Raw genomic sequence first — 25,116 nt, 5'->3', positions numbered from 1 at the left:
GCTGGAGTGTTGAAAGCTTCTCCTCAAAGAATCCGACACAACTTCAACAGGTGCTGAGCTCGGGCTGATGGCTGTGGGTCAAGCTGGCTTCCTCGGTGCAGTGGCTGCAAAGAGCTCCCAGTGTCCTCCTCAGTGTGCTCCCGAACAGCTGTCGGCCTCAGTGCCGCCGCTGCCCTCAGATCCGCAGAGGCACCATTGCCCTTCGTGTCCCCAGAGCCGTCACTGCCCTCAGACCGGTGGCGCCGCCATCGGCCTCGGAGCCACATCGCCCTCACCTCTCCCTGCTGCTCTCAGCGCCCTCAGTGTCGCCATCGGCCTCACCCACCCATCACTCTCAGCTCTCCATGCTGCTCTTAGTGGCCTCAGCGCCCTCATGGCCTCACCCCCACCCCCCTCAGTCCCACCGCTGCCCTCAGCGTCCCCAGCGCCGCCACTGCCCTCAGCCCCCGGCCGTCCCAGCCCCCGCCGCCCCCGCCATCGCTCAATCCCCTCAGTCCCGCCGTGCCCCTCAGCTCCCCGCCAGACCCCTCAGTGCCGCCGCTCCCTCCCGGCGCCGCAGCCCCGCAGGTGCTCCTCAGCCTCACCGTCTCCTCACGGGCTCCCCGCTGCCTCCGGCCCCGACGTCCCGCTCAGCCTCGGTGCCCGCGGCAGCTCCGGCCGGGGCTGCAGCTGCTGCTCGGCCACAGCGGGAGCGGCCACAGCGGCACCTCCGGGGCACTCGGCAGTGAGGGGGTCCCTGGGCTGTATCTGGGAGGAGAAGGGAGGAAATGAGGAGCGGGAAGGGCCGGGTGTCACTAAGGGAATGCCATCGCATCCCACAGGGAACACGGCGAGAGGAGGGTGCTGAACGGTACTGTGATTCCTGCTGATCAGCCTGGCTTCAGGCACTTCTGCCAGGGAAAAAGCACAGTATGAGAGAAACGTGCCTAGAGTTGCACCCGGGAAGGCTTAATTCGAATGGCTTCTTGTCCAAAAAGTGTTGTCACACATTGGGACAGACTGCCCTGGACTTTGGTGGTGTCACCATTCCTAGAGGGATTTCAAAAAGGAGCAAAAATGGTACTTGGGACATGAAATAGTGGTAGGATTGGTAGTTTTGGGTTAACGTTTGGATTTGATGACCTGAGAGGTTTCTGCAGGCCTCCCTCTGTGTTCCCTTCACTTGGGGATTCAGGGCCCCATCACTTCCACACGCACGGGCACCCACCAACACGCAGGAACAGCCACCGCCACGCAGGCACAGGCAGAGACACGCACACCCCGGTGAACATTGCTGGCCTTTATTGGCATCCGCAGCCCCGCGCCGCGGCCGCGCTCTGCGCGCTCCTCGCGCCGTGCGAGGCCGAGCCCCGCGCTCGGCTCAGCGCCGGCGGCGGCGTCTGCGGCTGGAGCGGCGGCGCCGGCGGTACGCGGAGCGGCGGGAGGCCCGGCGCGTCTTACGCACGCCCCGGCGGCGGGAGCGGCGGCGCCGGCTGCGGCTGCGGCTGCGGCTGCGGCTCCTGCGGGAGCGCCGGCGGTAGCGGGCCATGCTGCCGCGGGGGCGGGGGGCGTTGCGCCCGCTTTTATAGCGGAGCGGGGCAGCGAGGGAGCGGCATCAGCCGTGAGGTCACAATGCTTCCAGGGGAGCCCTTGTGGGGACAGACACGCCGTCACCGGTGAGGTCACAGTGGCCACCTGGGCATGCCCTGATACTCTTCAAACTTCTCTGGTTTGGACACACACATCCCACAGTTTCAGTGTGAGAATTCTTTAGATCTTTATGAACGTTGAGGTATGTCGGCTGGCGTTTGTTTAGTTTTTGGCTAGATTGCTAACGTATTTGTAATTCCCTCGTGCTGTGCCAGGAGACAAAGGGAAACCATGAGGAATTCCCACCGATGCGGAGACTCGACGTGTGCTCACTCTTATTTTTGCAAAACGAAGTCAAAGAATTTGTTCAGCCCAGGGACTCCACCCATTTGAGCTGTCTTTGGTGCTGCTTTAAACCGAAGATCAGGCAATTCTAAATTCCGCAGAAATGTTTACATGCCTTAATCTTCTTTTTATCTTTCATTCCTAGTGTAGCCCCGGCTACTGTGAAGAATGGATATCAGTATCTGCACAACAATCTGTCTTACATTAAGAGACTAATACAGAAATTTGGCAACAGCGAGCAGAGTCCTGGCACCCACTGTCTGCTTCAGCCAGGACACGTCTATCAAGTGTACCTTACTTATTTAAAACTTTAGGTTAATACCTGTAAGATTATGTATGTCATTACTGAACTGTAGCTTATGTACTTAAAATTATGTAAGTTAGCGTCAAACTTCTGTATTAAAGAAGTTTCAGCATTGTAACTACTTGTGTTGTTGCCTTACTTCTGTTGATAATATTTGTTATTCAAATATTATCATATTTGAAGCTGAATTTTTTCTGGTCTTTTAATTTCTTCAGGGCTTAATAATAAATTTAGCAGTAGATTCTGGAGATCCGGTACCTTTACTATGCAGCTGTGTAGATTGTAAGAAAAATACTGTAGGACAGTGCTCTCAGGCACATGGGATAGTGGGGATGTCATGTGCAGGGCCACTAGCTGGACTTTGATGGTCCTTGTGGGTCCCTTCCAACTCAACATATTACGTGATGTTGTAATTGGTGGAACAATTTTGGAATTGTTCGGTGATTAAGAGAAGAATAAAACCGAACATAGGGGAGAACTGGCATCCGAGGAACGAGAGAATCTTTTGACAATAGCGCCTGGGTCCCTCAGCCGCCTCAGCCGCCTCAGCCGCCTCAGCCGCCTCAGCCGCCTCAGCCGCCTCAGCCGCCTCAGCCGCCTCAGCCGCCTCAGCCGCCTCAGCCGCCTCAGCCGCCTCAGCCGCCTCAGCCGCCTCAGCCGCCTCAGCCGCCTCAGCCGCCTCAGCCGCCTCAGCCGCCCTTTGCCCGCTCCCTTCCGCCCCGTCCCGCCCCTTCTCGGCCCGTCCCTTCCCTCCCTTGCCCGCCCGGATTCGCCCCGTCCCTTCCCGCCCGTCCCCGCCCCGGCAGTCGGCGCCATGGAGGACTCGCTGAAGCGAGCGCTCGGCACAGCGGTGCTGCGGCCGACCGGGCACATGGGGAGCGGCTGCGTCAGCCAAGGCCACAGCTACGACACGGACCACGGCCGGGTGTTCGTGAAGTGCAACTCTCAGTCGGAGGTGTGGCGGGGTAGGGATAGGGGCTGCCGGGGGTGGGCAGGCCCCGCGACGGGAAGCAGCATTCCGGGCTTGGTGTGGCAGCAGGAGCAGGGCAGGACTGTCCCTGCGCTGGCCCTGCTGAGGCCACACCTCGAGTGCTGTGTCACCTCTGAGCCCCTCACACAGGGAATGGAGGGGCTGGAGCGTGGCCAGAGAAGGGAACGGAGCTGGGGAAGGGAATGGAGCCCCAGGAGAGGCTGAGGGAGCTGAGAAGGGGCTCAGCCTGGAGAAAAGGAGGCTCAGGGGGGACCTTGTGACTCTGCACAACTCCTGACAGGAGGGGACAGCCGGGGGGGTCGGGCTGTGCTCCAGGGAACAGGGACAGGAGGAGAGGGAAAGGCCTCAGGCTGGGCCAGGGGGGCTCAGGGTGGGCAGCAGCTCTTGGACACTCCCAGGGATCCAGGGGCAGCCACAGCTTCTCCGGGAAACCTGTGCCAGGGCCTCACCACTCTCACAGTCAGGAATTTCTTCCTAATATCAAACCTACTCTCAGCAGCACTTTCTTCCTGGAAAAGGCTGTTGAGCATTGGAAGGGGTTACCCAGGTAGGTGGTGGAGTCCCCATCCCTGCAGGTGCCCAAGGAACGCCTGGACGAGGCACTTAGTGCTGTGGTGTGGGTGACAAGGTGCAGATGGGTCAAAGGTTGGACTTGATGATCTGGGAAGTGTTTTTCCAGCCTGACTGATTCTGAGGCTGGATGGTGTTGTGGTATTGGTGTTGTTTGTCCAGGACATGCAGTACCATGACATGCGGTTGTCACCTCCAAGGGTTGCAGTGGTGTAACAGTGTCTGCAAGTGCTGTGACAGGGGCTAAAGCAACCCAGCAGGCATAAAATTGTCTGCTGAAGGAGTGTGTGCCTTCCACGATTTTAACTAAAACTTCTAATTCCCTGCACACAAGAAAGAGCTTTTCGTAGTGATATTTTTTCACAATTATTCAAGCTTTTCTGCTTTGTCCTTTCAATATCTGGAACGTACTGTCAAAGGTAGATACCTGCATGTGGTAGAAATTTAACTTATTTCTTCAGCATCCTTTTCAGAAACAGTGATCAAGTGGAATTTACTTTAAAGCTACTCCATACTTGTGTTTATCACATAGATAGCTTCCGTGGCAGAACAGGAGCCAAACTTGTATTTGCCCTTCATAGCAAGCAAATGTGTTTGAAAGCATGCATGCCACTATATCTATTCCAAAATTCTCAACAATTTCTGATCAAGTTGGGGAGCTGAATGGGGATGGGATGCATCCCATGGGATGCATGGGATAATACAGGAAGGCTATCCTGATAGTCAGAAGAGAGTTTAAATTGGTGTAGCCCTTCCTTAGGCCGTTGCTAATTCTGTATTTAGCTATACAATCCAACTAGCTTCAAGGTCAGACTTGGGGTGGGGGGAGGAAAGATCTGGATGGATTTTCTGTTCAGCAGTTTCATTTTGTGTGCTTTTTCCTGTGTGTGGATCCTGAGCGCTGATTAAAGCAAACTTTGTTGAAGTGCTGTAAACACTGTGCTGCGTGGGCAGCAGCTGCTGTGCATCAGCAGTTCATAGCCAAGTGTGGTGCTTTAGACAGAGACACAGTATTTCCTGATTTCCTGTGGACACTCTTGAGGCAAAAGGACAGCCAGAGATGTCTCCCAGAGATGGTCAGAGGGACGGAGCACCATGAGGAAAGGCTGGGAGAGCTGGAATTGTTCAGCCTGCAGAAGGGAAGGCACTGTAGAGACATAATTGCACCTTCCAGTGCCAGAAGGGAGCCCACAGGAAAGATGGGGAGAGACTTTTTACAAGGACCTGGAGTGACAGGGAAACGGGGAATGGCTTCCAATTTAAGGAGATTAGGTTTTGGTCAGATATGAGGAAGAAATTCCTGACTGTGAGAGTGGTGAGGCCCTGGCAGAGTGCCCAGAAAAGCTGTGGCTGCACCTGGATCCCTGGCAGTGTCCAAGGCCAGGCTGGACAGGGGTTGGAGATAGTGGAAAGTGTCCCTGCCTGTGGCAGGGGGTGGGACAAGGTGGTGTTTATGGATGTCTTAAGGTCCTTTCCAGCACAAACCATTCTGTGATTGCCTCTTAGTTGATGCCTACTGCAAATTGTCCTGTGACTGTGTTGCATGGAACATTACTAAAGGACTAGCATTCTCTTTCTATTTTATTCACTCTGCTTCCCTGCTTTTGCATTTACCAGATATGTTAAATTTCCCATGTGCTCTGTCTACAACCCCTGCCTGACTCTTGTAGAGAAACATTTCTTCATGTGATGAGTGTCACTCATCTCAGAGGAGAAGTTCAGGAGAGTAGGTTTTCCTTGCTGTGGGTAGCAGGTGCAGAAATAGGTCCCAAATTCAGAACGTCTTCCAAGCAAATGCAGTTGTTGGTGGCTTGGGTTGGGCAAGTGTGGTAAGGGGCATTTGGCTGGTACAGTTGATTGCCACCCATGCCCTTCTCTCATGAGGTAAAAGAAAACAGCATGCAAAACCATTCTGGTGAAAGCTCTAGAACACAGGTCTGATGGGGCATCGCTGATGGAGCTCATACTTTATCCATAAGCAGTTTGCACTCCTTCAGTTGCAAACAGACTTTCTAAATTATAGAGAATTCTAGAACCTAAGTCATTTTCACTCACTTGTTTTATGAAGTGACTTTACTGTATTTGTAAAACTACTGTCAAGTCTGATGGTGTGGTCCTGTCTGTATCTTGTGTGTGAATAAACATTTCCTCCAGCCTTTCTATGTAAGTTTTACTGATTTTGTGGAAGTGCTTTGTTTGCCTGTGACTGATGCTCATGGACACTAATGCTTTCCCTTAATAGGAAGAGGAGCCGCAGAGCGCGGCTGCGGCGCGGGGCTGCGGATGCCAATAAAGGCCAGCAATGTTCACCAGGGTGTGCATGTCCCTGCCTGTCCGTGTCTGTGGGTACCCGTGCGTGTCCCTGCCTGTCCCTGCGTGTCCATGGGTGCCCGTGCGTGTCTTTGCACATCCCCAAGTGGAAGCTTGCCCTGAGTCGCCGTCAGTGTCAAATCCAAACATTAACCCAAACCTACCAATCCAACCAATTTAGTCATGTCTCAAGTGTATGGTGACAGCACCACAGCCCTCGGCAGTCTGTTCCAATGTTTGACTTCTTGGTGAAGAAACTTTTCTCTCATCAAATCCAAACGTTAACCCAAAGCTACCAATCCCACCATTAAGCCATGTCCCAAGAGCCAAATTTACACCCTCTCCTGCAAACTGTCCCTGGAGAGCTCCGCTCCGCAATGAGCCGCTCGCAAATGGGTCACCAAAAAGTCACCAGGAAATAAAAAGACACTTCAGGGACTTGTGACAGTTGCAGGGGAATCAGGAGCCCAGGTGGTGATTTCCTCAGTTCTTCCCAAAACACCCAATTATAGCAGTAGGAATAGGCAGATCTGTCAAGCCAATGCCTGACTCTGAGGTTGGTGTCAATGGAAAAATCTGGGATTTGTTCACCACAGAATGATCTACTCAACACCTGAACCTCTCACACCTGATGGGAGGCACCTTTCTCACAGAGGAAAAAGAGCTCCAGCACAGGAGCCAGCAGGGCTTATTGACAGAGCTTTAAGCTGGCTTGGAAGGGGCAAAAGGTCCAAACCAGCCTTGCTGATTCTAAGAAATGGCATGGTGTGCCAAAAATTGAACAAACAAGCAGGAATAGGATCCCTCAATCTGCTTCAGGAGCTGTTGGCTACAGTGTACCACACCTGAAATGTTTCTACATCCATGTGCTCAGCATGAGGAATAAACAAGAGGAGCTCGAGGCTTTGGTCCAGTCCCAGAGATTTGACATCCTTGGCAGGAGTGAAAGCCAAAGCTGCTGGGATGAGTCTTGGGAATGCAGTGCCCTGGTGGACACTTGCAGGCTCCTCAGGAGGGATGGGCAGGGCAGGAGAGACAGAGGGGAGGCTCTGTAGGGAGCAGCAGGATAACAGTGGCTGGAGCTCCCAGCTGGCAGTGGCACAGCTCAGGTTCTGGACAAGAACCAAGGAGCAAAGAGATGATGTCGATGAAATGAATGGGCCTAGGAGACCTTGTGCTCCAATCAAATAGGCCTTTATTAAGAGATTTCAGCTTAAGGGGTAGGGGGCTCGGGGTTCGCGACGCCACCGCTGCTCCCTCGAGCCGGCGAACGGAGGAAGGGCTGCGATTCCTGTCAGCCACTGGCAGGGTCGGAAGTCTCCACCTTCTTCGGAACACGTCCGAGACTCCCCGATCGGCTCGCAGTCTTAGGGGGTGATTATCTTCAGGTTTCTTCTAAGTTACAGTGGCTAACCCGAAATGCTTTTATGCCCTCTTTCTTCTACCAGGAACTGTCTCCGACTCATGGGCACCGGTAATTTGTAGTTCTGGGCTCGCTTTCTAGGGATACTTCAGATTTAGTTAATTCCGAAGGTATGGTAATTAATATTCACTCCCTGCTAGGCATCTTGGGAACCCGGAAATCTTCTCGGGGAGCAGCAGCAGGAGTACCCGACGCGAGGGAGAGGATTACAAGGATCTGGGTTTCAGAATACAGGAAGATAAAACAGGTGAATCATAACTTTAACATCAACCTATCAACTTTAACATTAAACAGGGACAGCTGGTCCAACTCCTGAGATGTATAGAAAACAGATAAGTGTGAGCTAGCATTGGTACAGTATTAAGAACAGTATTTAGTAACCACTTTAACAAACTCCATCCATGACAACTCCCCCCTCTTTCCCTTTGACCGGGCTTCAGCCCGCGTCAATTCGCTGTATCTAGTTCTCTTTCGTATAGCTTTCTCCATTTCTTATATCTGGCATACAGTTTTCTAGCCTCTTTTCTTTCCGCATCTTCTAATTTCATGATTTTAGCGCTCTCCGTGGGAACCGAATGACTGGACTGGATTATTGATATAATCAACCGGGTTAAGTAGGGGATGATACAAGGAAGAAACAGTAGTCCCGCTAGTCCTATTATCTCAATAACAACCACTTTCTTCCACCACGCACCTTTCCATCCCCAGAAGCTATCCCACCAGTCTGTTTCTAAAAGAGAGGACCATTCCTGCGTTCCTACATGTGCAATCTTCCTTATTTCCTGTGATATGTTCCTGATTACCTCACTTTGGTCATTGATTTCTAAACAGCATTCTGTGGTGTTAAACTTGCCACAGATTCCTCCTTCATCTGCCAGGAGGTAGTCTACCGCCAATCTTATCTGGTAGACTACTGTTCAAGTCTGAGATAACTGCTCACTGACATAGTCGAAGGCTAAAGCTGTTCTGTTAGATACTGTTTCTAGGACTGCTTGCAACCTGATGATTCTATTTAACATGTATATCGGAGTCCGGTAACCCCATGATCCGTCTTGGGCCCAGGTGGCCGGCCCATAGGTTTTTATGATTTCATCTGGGGTCCACACTTGTCCCTTCCACTTTTGGGTGCCCCCTACTTCAATCAAACTCCTCTTTTTCTTTCGATTTAGTTTCCTCAGATCGTCATAAACAGGAACTCCCAGGTCTTGGCCCGCTCCCTTGGGTAGTAGAAAGAAGCTAGGTTTTATGGCCCCTACTGTACAACTCCCCTTCCAATCTCCGGGAAGGTGGGTGTACGCCACCCTCCCACAAATCCAAAATAAATCTTCTGGGGCTTCCCAAAACTCCTCCTTAACCTCATGAGGGAGATCCCAAAATTTAGCTATAGATCTTATTCCTTTGAAAGGATTTGCACTCTCTTCTGCGCATTCATAAAGGTTGCTTCTCTCGTTGTAAATGCATCCCCTCTCCTTTTTGTTTCTAGTCCAGTATCTATTTGGTTCTTGGGGTACCCACCGTGTGAAGAAGGGGGTCCCCTTGGTAATCAGATATCTTTTACAAGCCAATTTTCCTACAGGGGTATGAAATTTTTCTCCAGTTCTCAAGATACATTCTTCCCTGATAACTTCCGCTTTCAACTCCCACTTCTCTTTCCTTCTCTTTTCTAACTTACTCTGACCTTCTTTCACTTGCTGCACCTCTAATACTTCTTTAGGTCCCAAACTCACCCCTTCCCATGGCCACACGTCTGTCATTCGTGTACCCCCACAAATCCAACAGTTTGTTACGTTCAATTCTTTGCTAATCCTCTCCATTAGGTCTATAAATAGGTTCTTCCCTCCCAGGCTTCCCCAGTCTTTATTTCCAGTCTCCATCTCGACTCTCTTTTCCTTTATCATATCTATTCCCCTTGGTATTCCTTCTTCTTTCTTTTCAAAGCATAACCAAGTATCTTTCATAGGGCAGTTCCCTAGGAGTCTCTGCCTAGAAGAGGCAACGTTTCTAGTCATCCAATAAGTTTTTCCTCCCTCCTGGCATACATCCAGTTGGGAACTATTATAGCATACGGGGCTCAGGTTGGTATGCACTCGAACTAGAGATTCCACGTTCTCTCCGTTGTATATGGGGTGATAGCATTTTACACAGGGGTCTACTTCTTTGCCCCCTGCAAGGCTCAAGATCATAACGACTGCTACCACAACCCTTCTCGGAGATAGAACTCTCGCTCTCCGGAGTCCAGTAGGAGCCTTTCTCTCTCTTCTGGCCTCCCCCGGTCTTGCCTCCTTTGAGCCGCCTCCTCTTTGTCTCAGGGTGCCCATTTTCCTGGCCTCGTTCTGCACCCTCCCTTCCTTCCCTTTATCCTAAATTTCACTCTCTAAGCGGATCTCTGCCCGACGGAAGATAACAATACTACGTAACCGCGTAAGTATAACTTATTAAAAGAACTCTTACAGAACTGGTATAACTTCCTGCTAGGTTAACAATCCAGAGAACAGTCTGATACCAGGGTTAGTTTCTGGGAACTTTCCTTAGTTTTATCTTCAAATCCTGGATCAGTGTGGCTGTCCAGGCTGCAGAGGTGTCTGTGGGAGCGCTGGGAGCTCAGTCTCCTCCTGGTGGTGTCACAGGTCCTTTCACTCTGTTAATATGGGTCCACCCCTTTTCCTGTGTTCGGACCGCTGTATGGGTGGTTAACAGCACTTGATATGGCCCTTCAAATCGGGGTGTAAGGGGAGTATGTGTCCAGGTTCTTATTAGGACCCAATCTCCGGGGTTAATATTGTGCACATTCACCTCTAGAGGGGGAGTTTGGGGAAGATACCCCCGTTTCCGGAGTTTTTCAAGGGTCTCCACTATTGTTCTCAGGTATTGTTGGGTGACCTCTTCCCCTTCTACGTACTGTCCCGTACTATACGGAGAAATGAGGAATGGTAAACCAAACAGCATTTCATATGGGGACACTCCTACATCCGCCCTGGGCCTCGTTCTTATTCTTAGCAGTGCAAGGGGTAAGCATTTTACCCAATCCATCTTCGTCTCTAACATTAACTTAGTAATAGTGGTCTTTATACTTCTATTCATTCTTTCGACTCGCCCTGAACTTTGGGGGCGCCATGGGGTGTGCAACCCCCAATGGACCCCTAAGGCCCTTATGATGTCCTGCAAAACCTTGGCTGTAAAATGGGGGCCTCTGTCTGAGTCTATGGTGTTTACTATCCCGTACCTGGGAATAATCTCTTCTAATAATATTTTTACCACTGTTCCCGATGTCTCATTTCAGGTGGGGAACGCCTCCGGCCAGTGGGTCAGGTGGTCTACTATTACTAGTAAGTATTTGAACCCCCTTGCCAGTGGCATCTCTGTGAAATCAATTTGGATTCTCTGGAACAGTCTTTCTGCCAGCTTTCTCCCACCTGGCAAAGGTTTCCTCATGACTTTTTGATCTACTTGTTGGCATGTTATGCACCCTTTCGTCACCGCTTTTGCGATGTCGTACACCCCTGCACACACGTATTCTCTTAAGAAGTGGTCGCAGAGCCCTTGCACCCCCCAATGGGTGAGACGGTGTAATTCAGTTATGATGTTTCTCGCTAGAGCTTTGCATAGAAACTTCCTCCCATCCGGGAGTTCCCATTCCCCTCTAGAATTTTGCTGAAGCTCTAGTTCTTGGATAGCCTTTTTATCCTGGTCATCCAAGAACACCATCCCTCCCCCTTTAGGGCTTCCCTCCTCATTTGTAGGGGTTCCCTTTAATGTAAAGATCCCCCCTGATTCTTCTCGGGCTTGGGCAGCCTCTTTAGCTGCTGTGTCTGCTGCTCGATTTCCCCTAGCGACCAATGTGTCTCCCCTCTGGTGACCCCTCACATGCACGATGGCAACTTCTTCTGGTAGTAACAAGGCTTCTAAGATCTCCTTTATCAGCTCCCGGTGCGCTAAATCCTTTCCTTTCGAATTTAGATAACCTCTCTCTTCCCAGATTTTTCCAAACATATGTGCCACCCCGAAAGCATACCTCGAATCCGTGTATATTGTCCCACTCTTACGCTCAAGCAGTTCTAACCCTCGTTTCAATGCGTACAGTTCACACACTTGGGCGGACCATGAGGCTGGCAATTTTTCCTTCTCTACTACTTCCATATTCCCGTTCTCTGCCGCTTTCACCACCGCATACCCCGACTTCCTTTTTCCCTCTACTACTCTAGACGACCCGTCGCAGAAATAAGCATCACCGTAACTTAAGGGTGTTTCCTTTAGATCTATCCTCATCTTCATCTGTAAACTTACGGTGTCTATGCACCGGTGTTCTACATCTGGGGCTGGCTCCCCGAATAAAAACTGGGCAGGATTCACCAATTTTGCTGTTACTAATTCTAAGTTATCTGCCTCCATGAGCATGATCTCATATTTTAACATTCGTGAATCCAAGAGCCATTTATGTGCCCCTTGGGAGAGTATCGCTTTTATATCGTGAGGGGTATGCATTTTTATCTTCCCATGGAATGTCAGTTTCTTGGCTTCCTCCCCCAGGATAGCCGCCGCCGCTACCGCCTGTAAGCAGGTTGGCCAGCCTCTGGCTACTGGGTCTAAAATTTTTGATAGATATGCCACAGGCTTCTTACATCCTGTCCACTCTTGTGCTAATACTCCATAGGCGACTCCCTCATCTGCATTGATAAACAGGTGAAATTCCCTTTCCAAATCGGGTAACCCTAAGACAGGAGCGGTGACCAATGCGTTTTTCAACTCAACTAGCCTCTCATCGTCTCTCTGTGTCCACCCGGATCTGGAAGCACTAGTTTTTCATACAGAAATTTAACTCTCTGGGTATAATTCTCTATCCAAAATTTGCAGTATCCAAATAGGCCTATGATTTTACGGACATCTCTTTTAGTCTTTGGGGCCGAAATGTTAACTATACCTGAGATCCTTTCTGGTGTCAATCGTTTATATCCTGGTCCTATTATATGTCCGAGGTATGTCACCTGCTGCTCGACGAATTGAAGTTTATCCTTTGATGCTTTCAGCCCAATAGTTGCTAAATAATTTAACAATTTCAAACTAGTGCTTCGGACAGATCCCTCGTCCTTCCCCGAGACCAAGATGTCATCTATGTACTGTAATATCTGTACGTCTCCCTCTGAGGTGAAGGTCTCTAGTACCTGTTCTAATACCTGCCCAAATAGATTGGGTGATTCGCAGTACCCTTGGGGCAGCCTGGTCCACCTTAGTTGCATGCGTCGATTCCCGTCTGGGCTTTCCCAATGAAATGTGAACCAATCTCGGCTCTCTTCTGCCAAAGGGCAGGCGCAGAATGCGTCTTTCAGATCAATTGTGGTAAACCAGGCATGGTTGGGAGGAATTCGGCTTAATAAAGTATAAGGATCCGGGACCGTGGGGTGTTTGGCCACAGTTCTCTTATTTACTTCCCGGAGATCTTATACTAAGCGGTACTTTCCTCCAGCCTTCTTTACCGCCAATACGGGAGTATTGTGGGGGGACATGCATACTTCTAGGACTCCCTCCTTCATTAATGACTGGATGATCGGTTCTAATCCCTTCCGACTTTCTGCCGACAAAGGGTATTGCTTAACCTGTATGGGCGGTCCCTCAGTAATTTCTGCCTCCAAAGGGGGAATGTCTAGCCTCCCGTACTTCCCTGGTTCTGCCCATACTTTGGGATCAATATCCTTTGAGTCTGTCTCCGTCAGCCACAACATCTTCACTACCATCCTTCCCTCCTGGGGTATCACTCCCAATCCCAGCTGTACTTGTAGGTCTCGCCCCAGTAAGTTGGTGTCTAGGTCAGGCAAGTAGACTAAATCCACTTGTCTGGTCCGAGAGTTTCCACTCACTGACACCCCCTCTAATACTGTCGCAAAGAAAGGCTTCCCTTCTGCTCCCACAATCTCGCACTTCTTTTCTCCTGCCTCTATGCCTGATGGAATTATATTGATGCTTGATCTATCTGCACCAGTGTCTACTAGAAATTCTAATTCTTGGTGTTGGGGACCTACCTCTAAAGTTATCAAGGGCTCTAATTGATGGAATACATGGTCCCCTAAAACAAAGAGCCCCCGACACCCCTAATCCTCCCCCCGCAAAATTCTCTCCAAGGTTTCTTGTTCCCGCATGATGGCCTCGTCCCTAGAAGCCTTCGGGCAATTCCTCTTGAAATGGCCTACCTCGCCACAATAGAAACACCTCGCCCCTTCAGTCCTTCTTACCTTCTGCTTCCCCTGGGGAGTTGGGATATCCCTGTTCAATCCCTCCGCATAACCAGAAGCTACACCACTTTTCGGTCTAACTGCTGCTCCCTTTTCCGATTCCAGGCTCTCTCTTGCAATGGCCACTGTCGTGGGGACAGGACATTTTCATGCTCATTATCCCAATCGTGGTTTCTGTTCCCTGTCCTCAGTTTGTTTTGTCTTCCTTCCCCCCCCCCAGCTGGCTGCTGGCTTGCTGCTTAGCTGGCTTGCTGCTTTTGCTTGCTGCTGGCTGCATGCTTTGCTGGCTCTGCTTTCCTCTCTTTTTTTCTCTGCTTTTCGCTGGCTTGCTTTTTTGCCAATTTTTTTCCTTTTTCCCGGTTTCCGTTGTTCCCTTCCCCCCCCCCCCCCGAAGACATCGGACCTACTCCGGGCAGGAGCTCCCCGGGGTCTGCGAAAGAAGCTCCGTACCCTCTGCGGCGAAGAGAGATACAGCTCAACCCCCTTGGACTGGTGAAAACATCTGTGGTCATCTTGGGCTATTTCTCTTGTGCTGGGGAGTGTTTTTTGTTGTGCCTTAATAAACAAGTTTTTTCCACTTCCCCTCTGAAGGAATTCCTCCCGAACCCGGTGGTGGGGGGGAGGTTGCGGAGGGTTTGTTTTCCTATAAGGGGCTCCTTTGGAGGTGTTTTCCCCTAATTTGTCCTAAACCAGGACAAATAATTTGGTGGCCCGTACGGGGAGGCCCAGACAAAGTGGAAAAAACTTTATTCTAATAATATTTTTGGCTTTAACCGTTCTGCGGGAATATTGGTATGTCTCTTTTTAAAGTTATGATGTCATTTGGAGTGAAAGCCTGCCTCTATTTGTGGTCATTAGGGTTCTTCGAAGTTTTGATTGCTTTATGGTCCCTGGAGTTATTTTCTTATCCAGAAGTAGCTCCGGTATTGTCCCTAATACGTAGCTTTTGTAGCAGAGGGGCACTAACGAGAATATTTATCGGGCTGGGCTTGGCTGTAATACTTTGCAAGGGGCTTATAAAAATGTTGTTATCGGCTCCAGGAATGTATAACTCGTGGTTGTGGCTGTGTACTAAATTTGTTATGGGGGAGGAGGTTTTTCAGCCTTTGCTTTCCTTTTCCTCCTCCGAATTGTTTACATCTCTATTAGGAAATGTCCTGTCCTCCCTGACTGCCAAGGATACCATCTTTCTGTTATTTAATTTAATAACCTTTCTCTATACTGTCCGCAGTTTATATAAGATGAAGGCTGAGATTTCTAGAGGGGCTGGTGAGACCTCTGATTTAGGAGTACAACCAAGGGTGAAAAATCCTGAGTGGTGCGGGAAATGGGAGGATATGGGCAAAATTTTAAAGGAGTTTTCTGATCCTGTAGTTTGGGACTTTCCATCCGAACACATCCAGAACCCAGCTGAGGTGGCGAAGTATCTGAAAGGGAAATGCCAGGATAACCTCAAGGAGAAAAGGATCATTGCAGTGAGCTGGGCCCTGGCATATGCTTATTGTACTCTGCTCGATACTGTAGGGCAGCAGACAGAGGAAGGGGGGCAGGGAGATAAACCAGCAGCAATCCCAGTCACTCAGGCTGCAGCCAACAGCCCAGGTTCGAACCCAGTAGTTAAACCAGACTGTAAGCCTCAACCAATGGCCGTGGCTACTAGCACACGAAGTGGAAAGTGCACAGAGAAGACTGATCGACCCGTGGATGACAATGATGAGTACGATGCAGGAGAAGGACCCTCAACACCTCCTGACATAAAATCAGGAGTCAAAGCAAGTGGCACAAGATCAGAGGCTAATATTGATTCCTTCTCCCTGAAGGACCTCCGAGGCCTAAGGAAGGATTATCGGCGACAGCCCGACGAATCTATAATTAGTTGGCTGGTCCGCCTTTGGGATGCGGCAGGGGAGGCTACCATTCTGGATGGCACTGAAGCGAGGCATTTGGGGTCCCTGTCACATGATCCTGTCATCGACCAAGGCATGATGAGGGGGGCTAGCCCTCAAAGCCTCTGGGAACAGGTCCTGGACAGCGTAGCACAAAGATATCTGTGTGCCAATGACCTCTATGTCCAGCAGACACGATGGAAGACCATAGAACAGGGGATCCAGCGCCTGAGGGAGATGGCAGTGGTGGAGATCATTTTTTCAGAAGACGTAACAATTAGGAATCCGGACCTTGTACCATGCACACCTGTAATGTGGCGGAAACTGGTGCGACTTGGGCCACCTGAATACGCTTCTGCTCTACCAATAATGAAGCGGGAGGAGGTATATGAGACTGTGCTTGATATGGCAAAGAAGCTTCGGGCATATGCGGATGCTGTACATGGCCCGACCCATGCCAGAATTGCAGCTGTGGAGACACGACTGCAGGAATTAGAAGGAAAAATAGAGGAAAGCCGCAAGAAACTCAGGGAAGAGATTAAGGAGGACCTCCTCCAAATCTCAGCTGTGCAAATTAGAGGCCCTGGCACCCAACGCAGACGTTCCTTTGTTGGGGAGAGAAGGTACACCCCACGAGCTGAGTTGTGGTTCTTCTTGTGTGAGTCTGGAGAAAACATGAGGAAATGGGATAGGAAGCCTACTGCTGTTCTGGCACAACGAATTGAATTGAAGGAAGGTAAGAAAAGGAAAGCAGCCCCAGTTGCCCGTAGCCGAACAGCCAGGTATGATGATGACATGTCTGACCCCCTTGAGGGAACCTCCAAGACATATGCCCAAGGAAAGAAGGATAACCAGGCATAGAGGGGCCCTGCCTCTAGCCAGGTAGAGGCATGGGAAAACCGTGTTTTCTGGACGGTGTGGATCCGATGGCCTGGCGCATCAGAGCTACAAGAATATAACGCTTTAGTGGATACTGGTGCACAGTGTATGCTAATACCATCCGGATATGTGGGGGCAGAGCCTGTTTTCATTGCCGGTGTGACAGGGGGATCACAACAACTGACCCTGGTGGAAGCTGAGGTGAGCCTGACTGGGAAGGAATGGAAGAAACATCCCATTGTGACCGGCCCAGGGGCTCCATGTATTCTGGACATAGACTTCCTCCGGAGCGGCTATTACAAAGACCCGAAGGGATTCAGGTGGGCCTTTGGAATTGCCGCTGTAGAAGCAGAGAGCATTAAGCAATTAAACACCTTGCCTGGACTGACAGAAAACCCATCTGCAGTAGGGCTCCTAAGGGTGGAAGAGCAACGCGTGCCAATTGCGACCTCGACAGTGCATCGCCGGCAGTATAGAACGAATCGAGATGCCGTGATCCCCATCCACAAACTGATTCGTGAGTTGGAGAGCCAAGGGGTGGTTAGCAAAACCCACTCACCCTTCAACAGCCCCATCTGGCCTGTGCGTAAATCTGAAGGAGAATGGAGATTGACTGTGGACTACCGAGCATTGAATGAAGTGACTCCACCACTGAGCGCTGCTGTGCCGGACATGCTGGAACTCCAGTACGAGCTGGAGTCCAAGGCAGCACAGTGGTACGCCACTATTGACATTGCTCATGCGTTTTTCTCCATTCCTCTGGCAGCAGAATGCAGGCCTCAGTTTGCCTTTACGTGGAAGGGAGTGCAATACACCTGGAATCGACTGCCCCAGGGGTGGAAGCACAGTCCTACCATCTGCCATGGACTGATCCAGGTTGCACTAGAAAAGGGTGAGGCTCCAGAACATTTACAGTATATCGATGATATTATTGTGTGGGGGAAAACGGCAGCAGAAGTGTTTGAGAAAGGAGAGAAAATAATCCAGATTCTCCTGAAAGCCGGTTTTGCCATCAAGAGGAGCAAAGTCAAGGGACCTGCTCGAGAGATCCAGTTCCTGGGAGTGAAGTGGCAAGATGGACGGCGTCAGATTCCTACAGATGTCATCAACAAGATCACAGCTATGTCCCCACCAACCAACAAGAAGGAGACGCAAGCTTTCTTAGGCGCCATAGGTTTTTGGAGAATGCACGTTCCTGAGTACAGTCAGATCGTGAGCCCTCTTTACCTGGTCACCCGCAAGAAGAACAATTTCCATTGGGGCCCTGAGCAGCAACAAGCTTTTGCCCAGATTAAGCAGGAAATTGCTCATGCAGTAGCCCTTGGCCCAGTCAGGACAGGACCAGAGGTCAAGAATGTGCTCTACTCTGCAGCCGGGAACCATGGTCTGTCCTGGAGCCTTTGGCAGAAAGTGCCTGATGAGACTCGAGGCCGACCACTAGGATTTTGGAGTCGGAGCTACAGAGGGTCTGAAGCCAACTACACCCCAACAGAGAAGGAAATTTTGGCTGCCTACAAAGGAGTCCAAGCTGCCTTAGAGGTGATTGGTACAGAAGCACAACTCCTCCTGGCACCCCGACTACCGGTGCTGGGGTGGATGTTCAGAGGAAAGGTTCCTACTACCCACCATGCCACCAGTGCTACATGGAGTAAGTGGATTGCCCTCATCACGCAGCGCGCCCGTATTGGTAAACTGAATCGCCCTGGGATTTTGGAAGTGATTACAAATTGGCCTGAAGGTGAAAATTTTGGTGTCACAGATGAAGAACAAGAACCAGTGACACGGGCTGAAGAGGCTCCACCCTACAACCAGTTACCAGCAGAGGAAACACGCTATGCTCTTTTCACTGACGGTTCCTGTCGCGTCGTAGGGATGAAGCGGAAGTGGAAAGCAGCGGTATGGAGCCCCACACGACAGGTCGCAGAGGCCACTGAAGGAGAAGGTGGATCAAGTCAACTTGCTGAACTCAAAGCCGTTCAACTGGCGCTAGACATTGCAGAAAGGGAGAAGTGGCCAAAGTTCTACCTCTATACTGATTCATGGATGGTAGCCAATGCTCTGTGGGGATGGCTGGAGAGATGGAAAGGGGCTAACTGGCAGCGTCGAGGAAAACCAATCTGGGCTGCTGAAGAATGGAAAGACATTGCTACCCGGGTAGAGAAACTGCCTGTGAAGGTTCGCCATGTAGATGCTCATGTCCCCAAGAGTAGAGCTAATGAAGAACAGCAAAACAATCAGCAGGTAGATCAGGCTGCAAAGATAGGGGTGTCAAAGATAGATTTAGATTGGCAACACAAGGGGGAGTTGTTCCTAGCGCGATGGGCCCATGATGCCTCAGGCCATCAGGGTAGAGATGCCACCTATAAGTGGGCACGAGACCGAGGGGTGGATTTAACCATGGACAGTATTTCTCAGGTTATCCATGACTGTGAGACGTGTGCTGCCATCAAACAGGCCAAGCGGGTGAAGCCCCTATGGTATGGGGGACGGTGGTCCAAGTACAGATATGGGGAGGCCTGGCAGATTGACTACATCACACTGCCTCAAACCCGCCAAGGCAAGCGCTACGTGCTCACAATGGTGGAAGCCACCACAGGATAGTTAGAAACCTACCCTGTGTCTCATGCTACTGCCCGTAACACCATCTTGGGCCTTGAAAAGCAGGTCCTTTGGAGGCATGGTACCCCTGAGAGGATTGAGTCAGACAATGGGACTCATTTTAAGAACAGCCTTATCAACTCCTGGGCTAGGGAACATGGCATTGAGTGGGTGTACCATATCCCCTACCATGCACCAGCTGCAGGCAAGGTAGAGAGGTACAATGGACTGTTAAAAACCACCTTGAAAGCATTGGGTGGGGGATCTTTCAAAAACTGGGAGCAGCATTTGGCACAGGCCACCTGGTTAGTTAACACCCGAGGTTCCACCAATCGAGCAGGTCCTGCCCAGTCTGAGTCCCTGAATATAGTAGACAGAGATAAAGTCCCAGTGGCACATATCAGAGGTTTGTTAGGGAGGACAGTGTGGATCAATTCTGCCTCGAGTACAGACAAACCCATTCGTGGGATTGTCTTTGCTCAGGGACCAGGTTGTACATGGTGGATAATGCAGAAAGATGGAAGAACACGATGTGTACCTCAGGGAGACCTGATTGTGGGGTGAGACTCATATGCAAACATCTCAATTTGCTGGATGTTACTGCCATTGTTTGTACATTAAACCACACAGACATGGGACAGAAGGAAGTGTGTAAATGTCGAAAGTCAGAGCAAGTGAGAATGGAAGGGAATGTGTAAGTGTGGAAGGTTTGAGCAGGTGGGAAGGAAGTTCAGTAACATGTTCACGATATGGGATAAGGGGTGGAATGTCGTGGGGACAGGACATTTTCATGCTCATTATCCCAATCGTGGTTTCTGTTCCCTGTCCTCAGTTTGTTTTGTCTTCCTTCCACCCCCCGGCTGGCTGCTGGCTTGCTGCTTAGCTGGCTTGCTGCTTTTGCTTGCTGCTGGCTGCATGCTTTGCTGGCTCTGCTTTCCTCTCTTTTTTTCTCTGCTTTTCGCTGGCTTGCTTTTTTGCCAATTTTTTTCCTTTTTCCCGGTTTCCGTTGTTCCCTTCCTCCCCCCCCCGAAGACATCGGACCTACTCCGGGCAGGAGCTCCCCGGGGTCTGCGAAAGAAGCTCCGTACCCTCTGCGGCGAAGAGAGATACAGCTCAACCCCCTTGGACTGGTGAAAACATCTGTGGTCATCTTGGGCTATTTCTCTTGTGCTGGGGAGTGTTTTTTGTTGTGCCTTAATAAACAAGTTTTTTCCACTTCCCCTCTGAAGGAATTCCTCCTGAACCCGGTGGTGGGGGGGAGGTTGCGGAGGGTTTGTTTTCCTATAAGAGGCTCCTTTGGAGGTGTTTTCCCCTAATTTGTCCTAAACCAGGACAGCCACCATTACCCTCGCCTTACTCTTTGCCTTTTCTTCCTCTCTTCTTAAATACACCTTTAAAGCCTCCTTCAATAATTCATTCATATCCCTCTCTTGCCAATCGTCCATCTTTTCTAATTTCCTACGGATATCTGGCCATGCTTTCGATACGAACTGTACTTTGAGCAACACCTGTCCTTCCTGGCTCTCAGGGTCTATGTTAGAATACTGTTGAAAATTCCTTTTCAACCTTCCCAGCCAGGTGGCAGGGGTCTCCTCTTTGTCCTGGCAGCAGTCGAAGGCCAATTTGGAGTTAGTCCCCTTCGGTACCGCTTCTTTCATTCCCCTTATAATCAAGGTTCTATACTCTTCCATATCCCTTCTCCCTTGGGGCCGGTTAGGGTTCCACCCTGGGTCCGCTAAAGGTAACTTATGCTCCCCAGGGACCCCCGCCTGATTCTCTCTCTCCCATATCCTTATGGCTGCTGCTCAAACCAATCGGACCTCCTCTGGGCTAAACAATATTTTCAAGATCGAGTTGAGCTCCCCCCAAGTGTAGATGTTAGGTCCTAAAAATTGGTCCACCTGCTGTGAGACTCCCATGGGGTCCTCTATCAAATTGTTCATTTCCTTTTTAAATCCTCTCACCTCCGAGGACGTGAGGGGAGCATTAACATACCCTACTCCGCCCGCCATTCCTCCCATGGGTACCTCCCTCAACAGAAACAACCGGCTAGCCTGTCCAACTCTAGAGCGTGTATTCCGATATGGTCCATCCTCTTCACCCATTTCTATACTTTCTATCTGCGGGGTTTCCACTTCAACCCAGTCTTCTGCCTGATGGGGGTTTCTCTCCCACTGAGGTGGGGGCCTAGGAACTACTCCTGGTGTGGGTGAACTAAATAGGGGAGTGGCAATATTCGCTAAGGGATGTTCTAAGACATGGGGAGAGGTTAGCAACAGGGTTATGTGGAGGACTACTGGGTCGGCGTGTGGCAGGCGTGTTAGGGGTACGTACCTGGGGAATAGGGGTCGCAGGATTGAGGGGTAATAGAGTTGGGTTAAGGGGTTCTGGAGGAAGAGGAGAGGGTACAGGGACAGAAGTCTGGGAGTCAAGGGGCTGATGAGGTGGGTTAAGCTCAGGGGCAAGGTTAGGCGGAGGGGGTAAGGGAATAGGGTTTCGGATCTCTGGGGGAGTTACCGGATACAGGGGAGGTGGCAGATGATCAAGAGGATCCCAAGGTCTACTATTTTCCTCTTCCTCCTCCCCAGTCTCCTGCTTCTTTTCCTTTTGTCTACAAACTTTAACCGGCTTATTCCTAAGCCTCCCTTTTCCCCAACATGCAGCATAAGCAAGCTGTTCCTCGTTCCGCTCTATCTGATCGTACAGACTCCGTATTAATTGGGAGCACATCCACTCATCTTCTGAACCAAACCACGGCCACTCTATTCCCAGTCGTGGCCATACCTCTACATACAGCTGAACCATTCTAATCTTGTCCAATCCTCGGGTCAACTCATCCTCATCCCACTTTTCTAACATTCTCCCAAGGGGGCTGTTTGGGGGAATGCTTTTCTCCTTCCTTCTCCTTCTCTCCCGAGTGCTCCTAATGCTGGTACACTGTCCCATTTTATACACACACAAAAAACGTACCTTGCCTCTACCCAAAATGAAAGCTAATAACAAACACAAACCCGCAAACAAAAGTTCCTGAGGTAATAGCAGTCTCCCTTCTTAGGGAGTGGGCCTCCCCTGCAAGAGAAAACCGCCCTAACAGAACAGAAAACCTAGGGTACCTCCCCGCGCGTCCCTGCTGGGTCCCAGCGGTCACACCTAGGGCGGGAAAACCTTGAAACGGGGTCCTGGCGGGCTACTCCCTCCCCCGGTCCTCAACTCTCCCTTCTCCAGGAAACCCGACTCCTGGTCCCAGCAAGGTAGCGCTCACCCCTTCCAGCACTGCCGGGTCCCTGCCTAGAGGCTGGGTCCTAACGGAAGCACTCGCGTCCTCGCTCCCTCCCTGTAACCCCTTCACGGGTCAAGTCCCTATCGGAGCCCTCACGCTCTCTCTTCCCTCCCCGCGCCTCCTGTGGGGCTCGGTCCTAGCGGGGCCTAGGACGTCCCTCCCTTCACCCCACAACCTTTTTCAGGGGAACCCTCTTGTTCGACCCCGAAGGGAGACGCCTCTTGCGCTTCACCGGGCCCTGTTCGGGCCTCCACTCGCTTCCCCCTGTTCCCGGCCGGCCCCCTCGCGGGAGTCCGGAACCGCGGTACTAGGGGTTCCCATGTGATTCGGGGGTCCAAGCTGCCGGCCCCCGTCTCACTCACACTCGCACTCGCACGCCTCCCGTGTCCCGCCACCGGAGGGGCTTACCACTCCGACGCTCCGTATTCTCGCCGGCTCCTCCCTTAAGGAGATCTCGTCGTCCGGGCGTGGCCAGCAAGTCCCCCGAAGTCCGGAGTGGATGGCCAGTCCTCGTCGTCCTTCGTGGGCGTGGCGATCCCGGACGAGCCCCCAGTTGAAATGAATGGGCCTAGGAGACCTTGTGCTCCAATCAAATAGGCCTTTATTAAGAGATTTCAGCTTAAGGGGTAGGGGGCTCGGGGTTTGCGACGCCACCGCTGCTCCCTCGAGCCGGCGAACGGAGGAAGGGCTGCGATTCCTGTCAGCCACCGGCAGGGTCGGAAGTCTCCACCTTCTTCAGAACACGTCCGAGACTCCCCGATCGGCTCGCAGTCTTAGGGGGTGATTATCTTCAGGTTTCTTCTAAGTTACAGTGGCTAACTCGAAATGCTTTTATGCCCTCTTTCTTCTACCAGGAACTGTCTCCGACTCATGGGCACCGGTAAATTGTAGTTCTGGGCTCGCTTTCTAGGGATACTTCAGATTTAGTTAATTCCGAAGGTATGGTAATTAATATTCACTCCCTGCTAGGCATCTTGGGAACCCGGAAATCTTCTCGGGGAGCAGCGGCAGGAGTACCCGACGCGAGGGAGAGGATTACAAGGATCTGGGTTTCAGAATACAGGAAGATAAAACAGGTGAATCATAACTTTAACATTAAACAGGGACAGCTGGTCCAACTCCTGAGATGTATAGAAAACAGATAAGTGTGAGCTAGCATTGGTACAGTATTAAGAACAGTATTTAATAACCACTTTAACAAACTCCATCCATGACAGTCGATGTCACCGTGGGAGTCCCCGCCCCAAAGGACAGAGAGCTCAGCTTGCCAAGTGAGTTCAGTGACAGGCCATGAGGGTGACTGTGGGAGGGGTCCCCGGAATGCCATGGGAAATCACACAGGTATGAGAGACACATGCAGAGAAAGACATTTCCATCATATGATGTACCCTCCCCAGTTTGTGTCAGTCAAAGGTTGTTCCATTCCCCTGTTCTGGAAAGTTCTTTGTTCTTGTTATCCCCATTAGTTCCCTCTGTAAGATCATTCCTTCCCTTTTTCCTCATTGGTTCCATGTATGTCACTTCATTCCTAGAACCTTCCCCTCATTGGTCCATCTGTACCCTGACCACGCCTATCCCTCCCTAGTTATATAGCTTAGCCCCACCTTCCCTGAGGGCTCTCAGAGTCAGCGGCCCCTTCAAGCAGTTGTGTTCCTGCACCTCTCCCTCCTCCCTCATCCTTCGTCTTGCCTTCCATAAACCCTTGAGGATTACAGCTGCCTGGGCATCCTCCTGTTTATCGGTGGAGCTATCCTTATCTATCTGGGCACCAGCTGATCAGCCAGCTGTGGGCCACCCTGCTGGATCGGATCCCGGGGCGGCCTACAGGTGACTGAGGGCTTGAGCCACCTCTCGGACAAGCTGGACAATCCCAGGAGGAGCCTCGAGACTTTGGTGACCCTGTGGTTCCATGGATTTGCATCTCACACATGCTGCCAAGACAGAGAGATGCTTCTGAGCAAAACCAACACAAAGAAAAACACTGAATGGGAGAGCTGAATTGGCAAATATCCTGCACTTGCATTATGCCATCATTTAGGAAGGTTTATTTGTCTTAAATTCTGTTCTGATAATTCTTAAGATCAACATCTTATGAACTGAAAAATGGAAGAAAAAAGTACAGAATGATCTCTTTAAACCCAAAAAAACCATAAACATTATGGAAATACATGCTGCATGCTAATTTTCTGAAGTGCCACAGGATCACTGCAGCTTGAGAAACATGTTTCTCTGAAAGGTCCATTAGGGATCAGATTTACCACAATGAGAATTCCGATTTTCAGAACCAAGTTTCCTCCCATTTAATCAGGGACACTTTTACTTGTTCTCTTACCCCATGCAGACCTGTTGTGTACGTGCCAGCTGCCAAGGGATGTTGGCAGGAGCTGGGCAAGGTTTTCTCTTCATTAATTATTATTGCTCTTCCCAAAACCAGTGCCTACAGCCTCTGCAGAAACACTGCAAACTTCCCACTGCAAACACCTACACACACCTACACACAGCAATAACTATGGAGGCACCAACAGTAAAACAGCTGCAGGAAATTCCCATTTTTCCATGTGACTTTAACTTGTTCCCCACAATCTAAACAGTGTCAGGCACTGAGGGACAAGTGTCCCTCCTCTACCCAAAGCTCCTGTGTTTAGTCCAGCACAGCCACAACCTCTGCCCCAGAACTCTGGCCATGCCCTGCTTTAGAACTCCCCTGAACACTAACTTGTTGCCACAGGGGGTGACT

At 50.8% G+C, this 25,116-nt stretch overlaps 1 protein-coding gene across 7 annotated transcripts; it reads left to right on the top strand.

Moving 5' to 3' along the window:
* The first annotated feature begins 585 nt into the window (after positions 1-585).
* On the top strand, positions 586-16,488 carry LOC128782532 (uncharacterized). 7 transcript variants are annotated; one of them, XM_053932928.1, is made up of 5 exons: positions 2,978-3,173; positions 7,653-7,759; positions 10,378-10,520; positions 10,793-10,838; positions 13,842-16,488. In XM_053932928.1, the coding sequence occupies exon 5, from the start codon at positions 14,531-14,533 to the stop codon at positions 16,481-16,483; it is 1,953 nt and encodes a 650-aa protein (XP_053788903.1). In that variant the 5' UTR covers positions 2,978-3,173; positions 7,653-7,759; positions 10,378-10,520; positions 10,793-10,838; positions 13,842-14,530; the 3' UTR covers positions 16,484-16,488. The 7 variants fall into 7 exon arrangements, with proteins under 7 accessions (XP_053788902.1, XP_053788903.1, XP_053788900.1 ...); XM_053932927.1 differs by lacking the exons at positions 2,978-3,173; positions 10,378-10,520 and adding an exon at positions 586-1,771; XM_053932925.1 differs by lacking the exon at positions 10,378-10,520.
* Positions 16,489-25,116: the final 8,628 nt, after the last annotated feature.

This window comes from Vidua chalybeata, chromosome Z (genome assembly GCF_026979565.1).
Source record: "Vidua chalybeata isolate OUT-0048 chromosome Z, bVidCha1 merged haplotype, whole genome shotgun sequence".
Taxonomy (NCBI): domain Eukaryota; kingdom Metazoa; phylum Chordata; class Aves; order Passeriformes; family Viduidae; genus Vidua; species Vidua chalybeata.
The sequence above is the reverse complement of the archived record's forward strand: the minus strand, read 5'-3'. Positions and strand labels throughout refer to the sequence as shown.

Coding starts and splice junctions, on each gene's coding strand:
- LOC128782532 (XM_053932927.1), top strand. CDS start 14,531: ATGTCTCTTTTTAAAGTTATGATGTCATTTGGAGTGAAAGCCTGCCTC.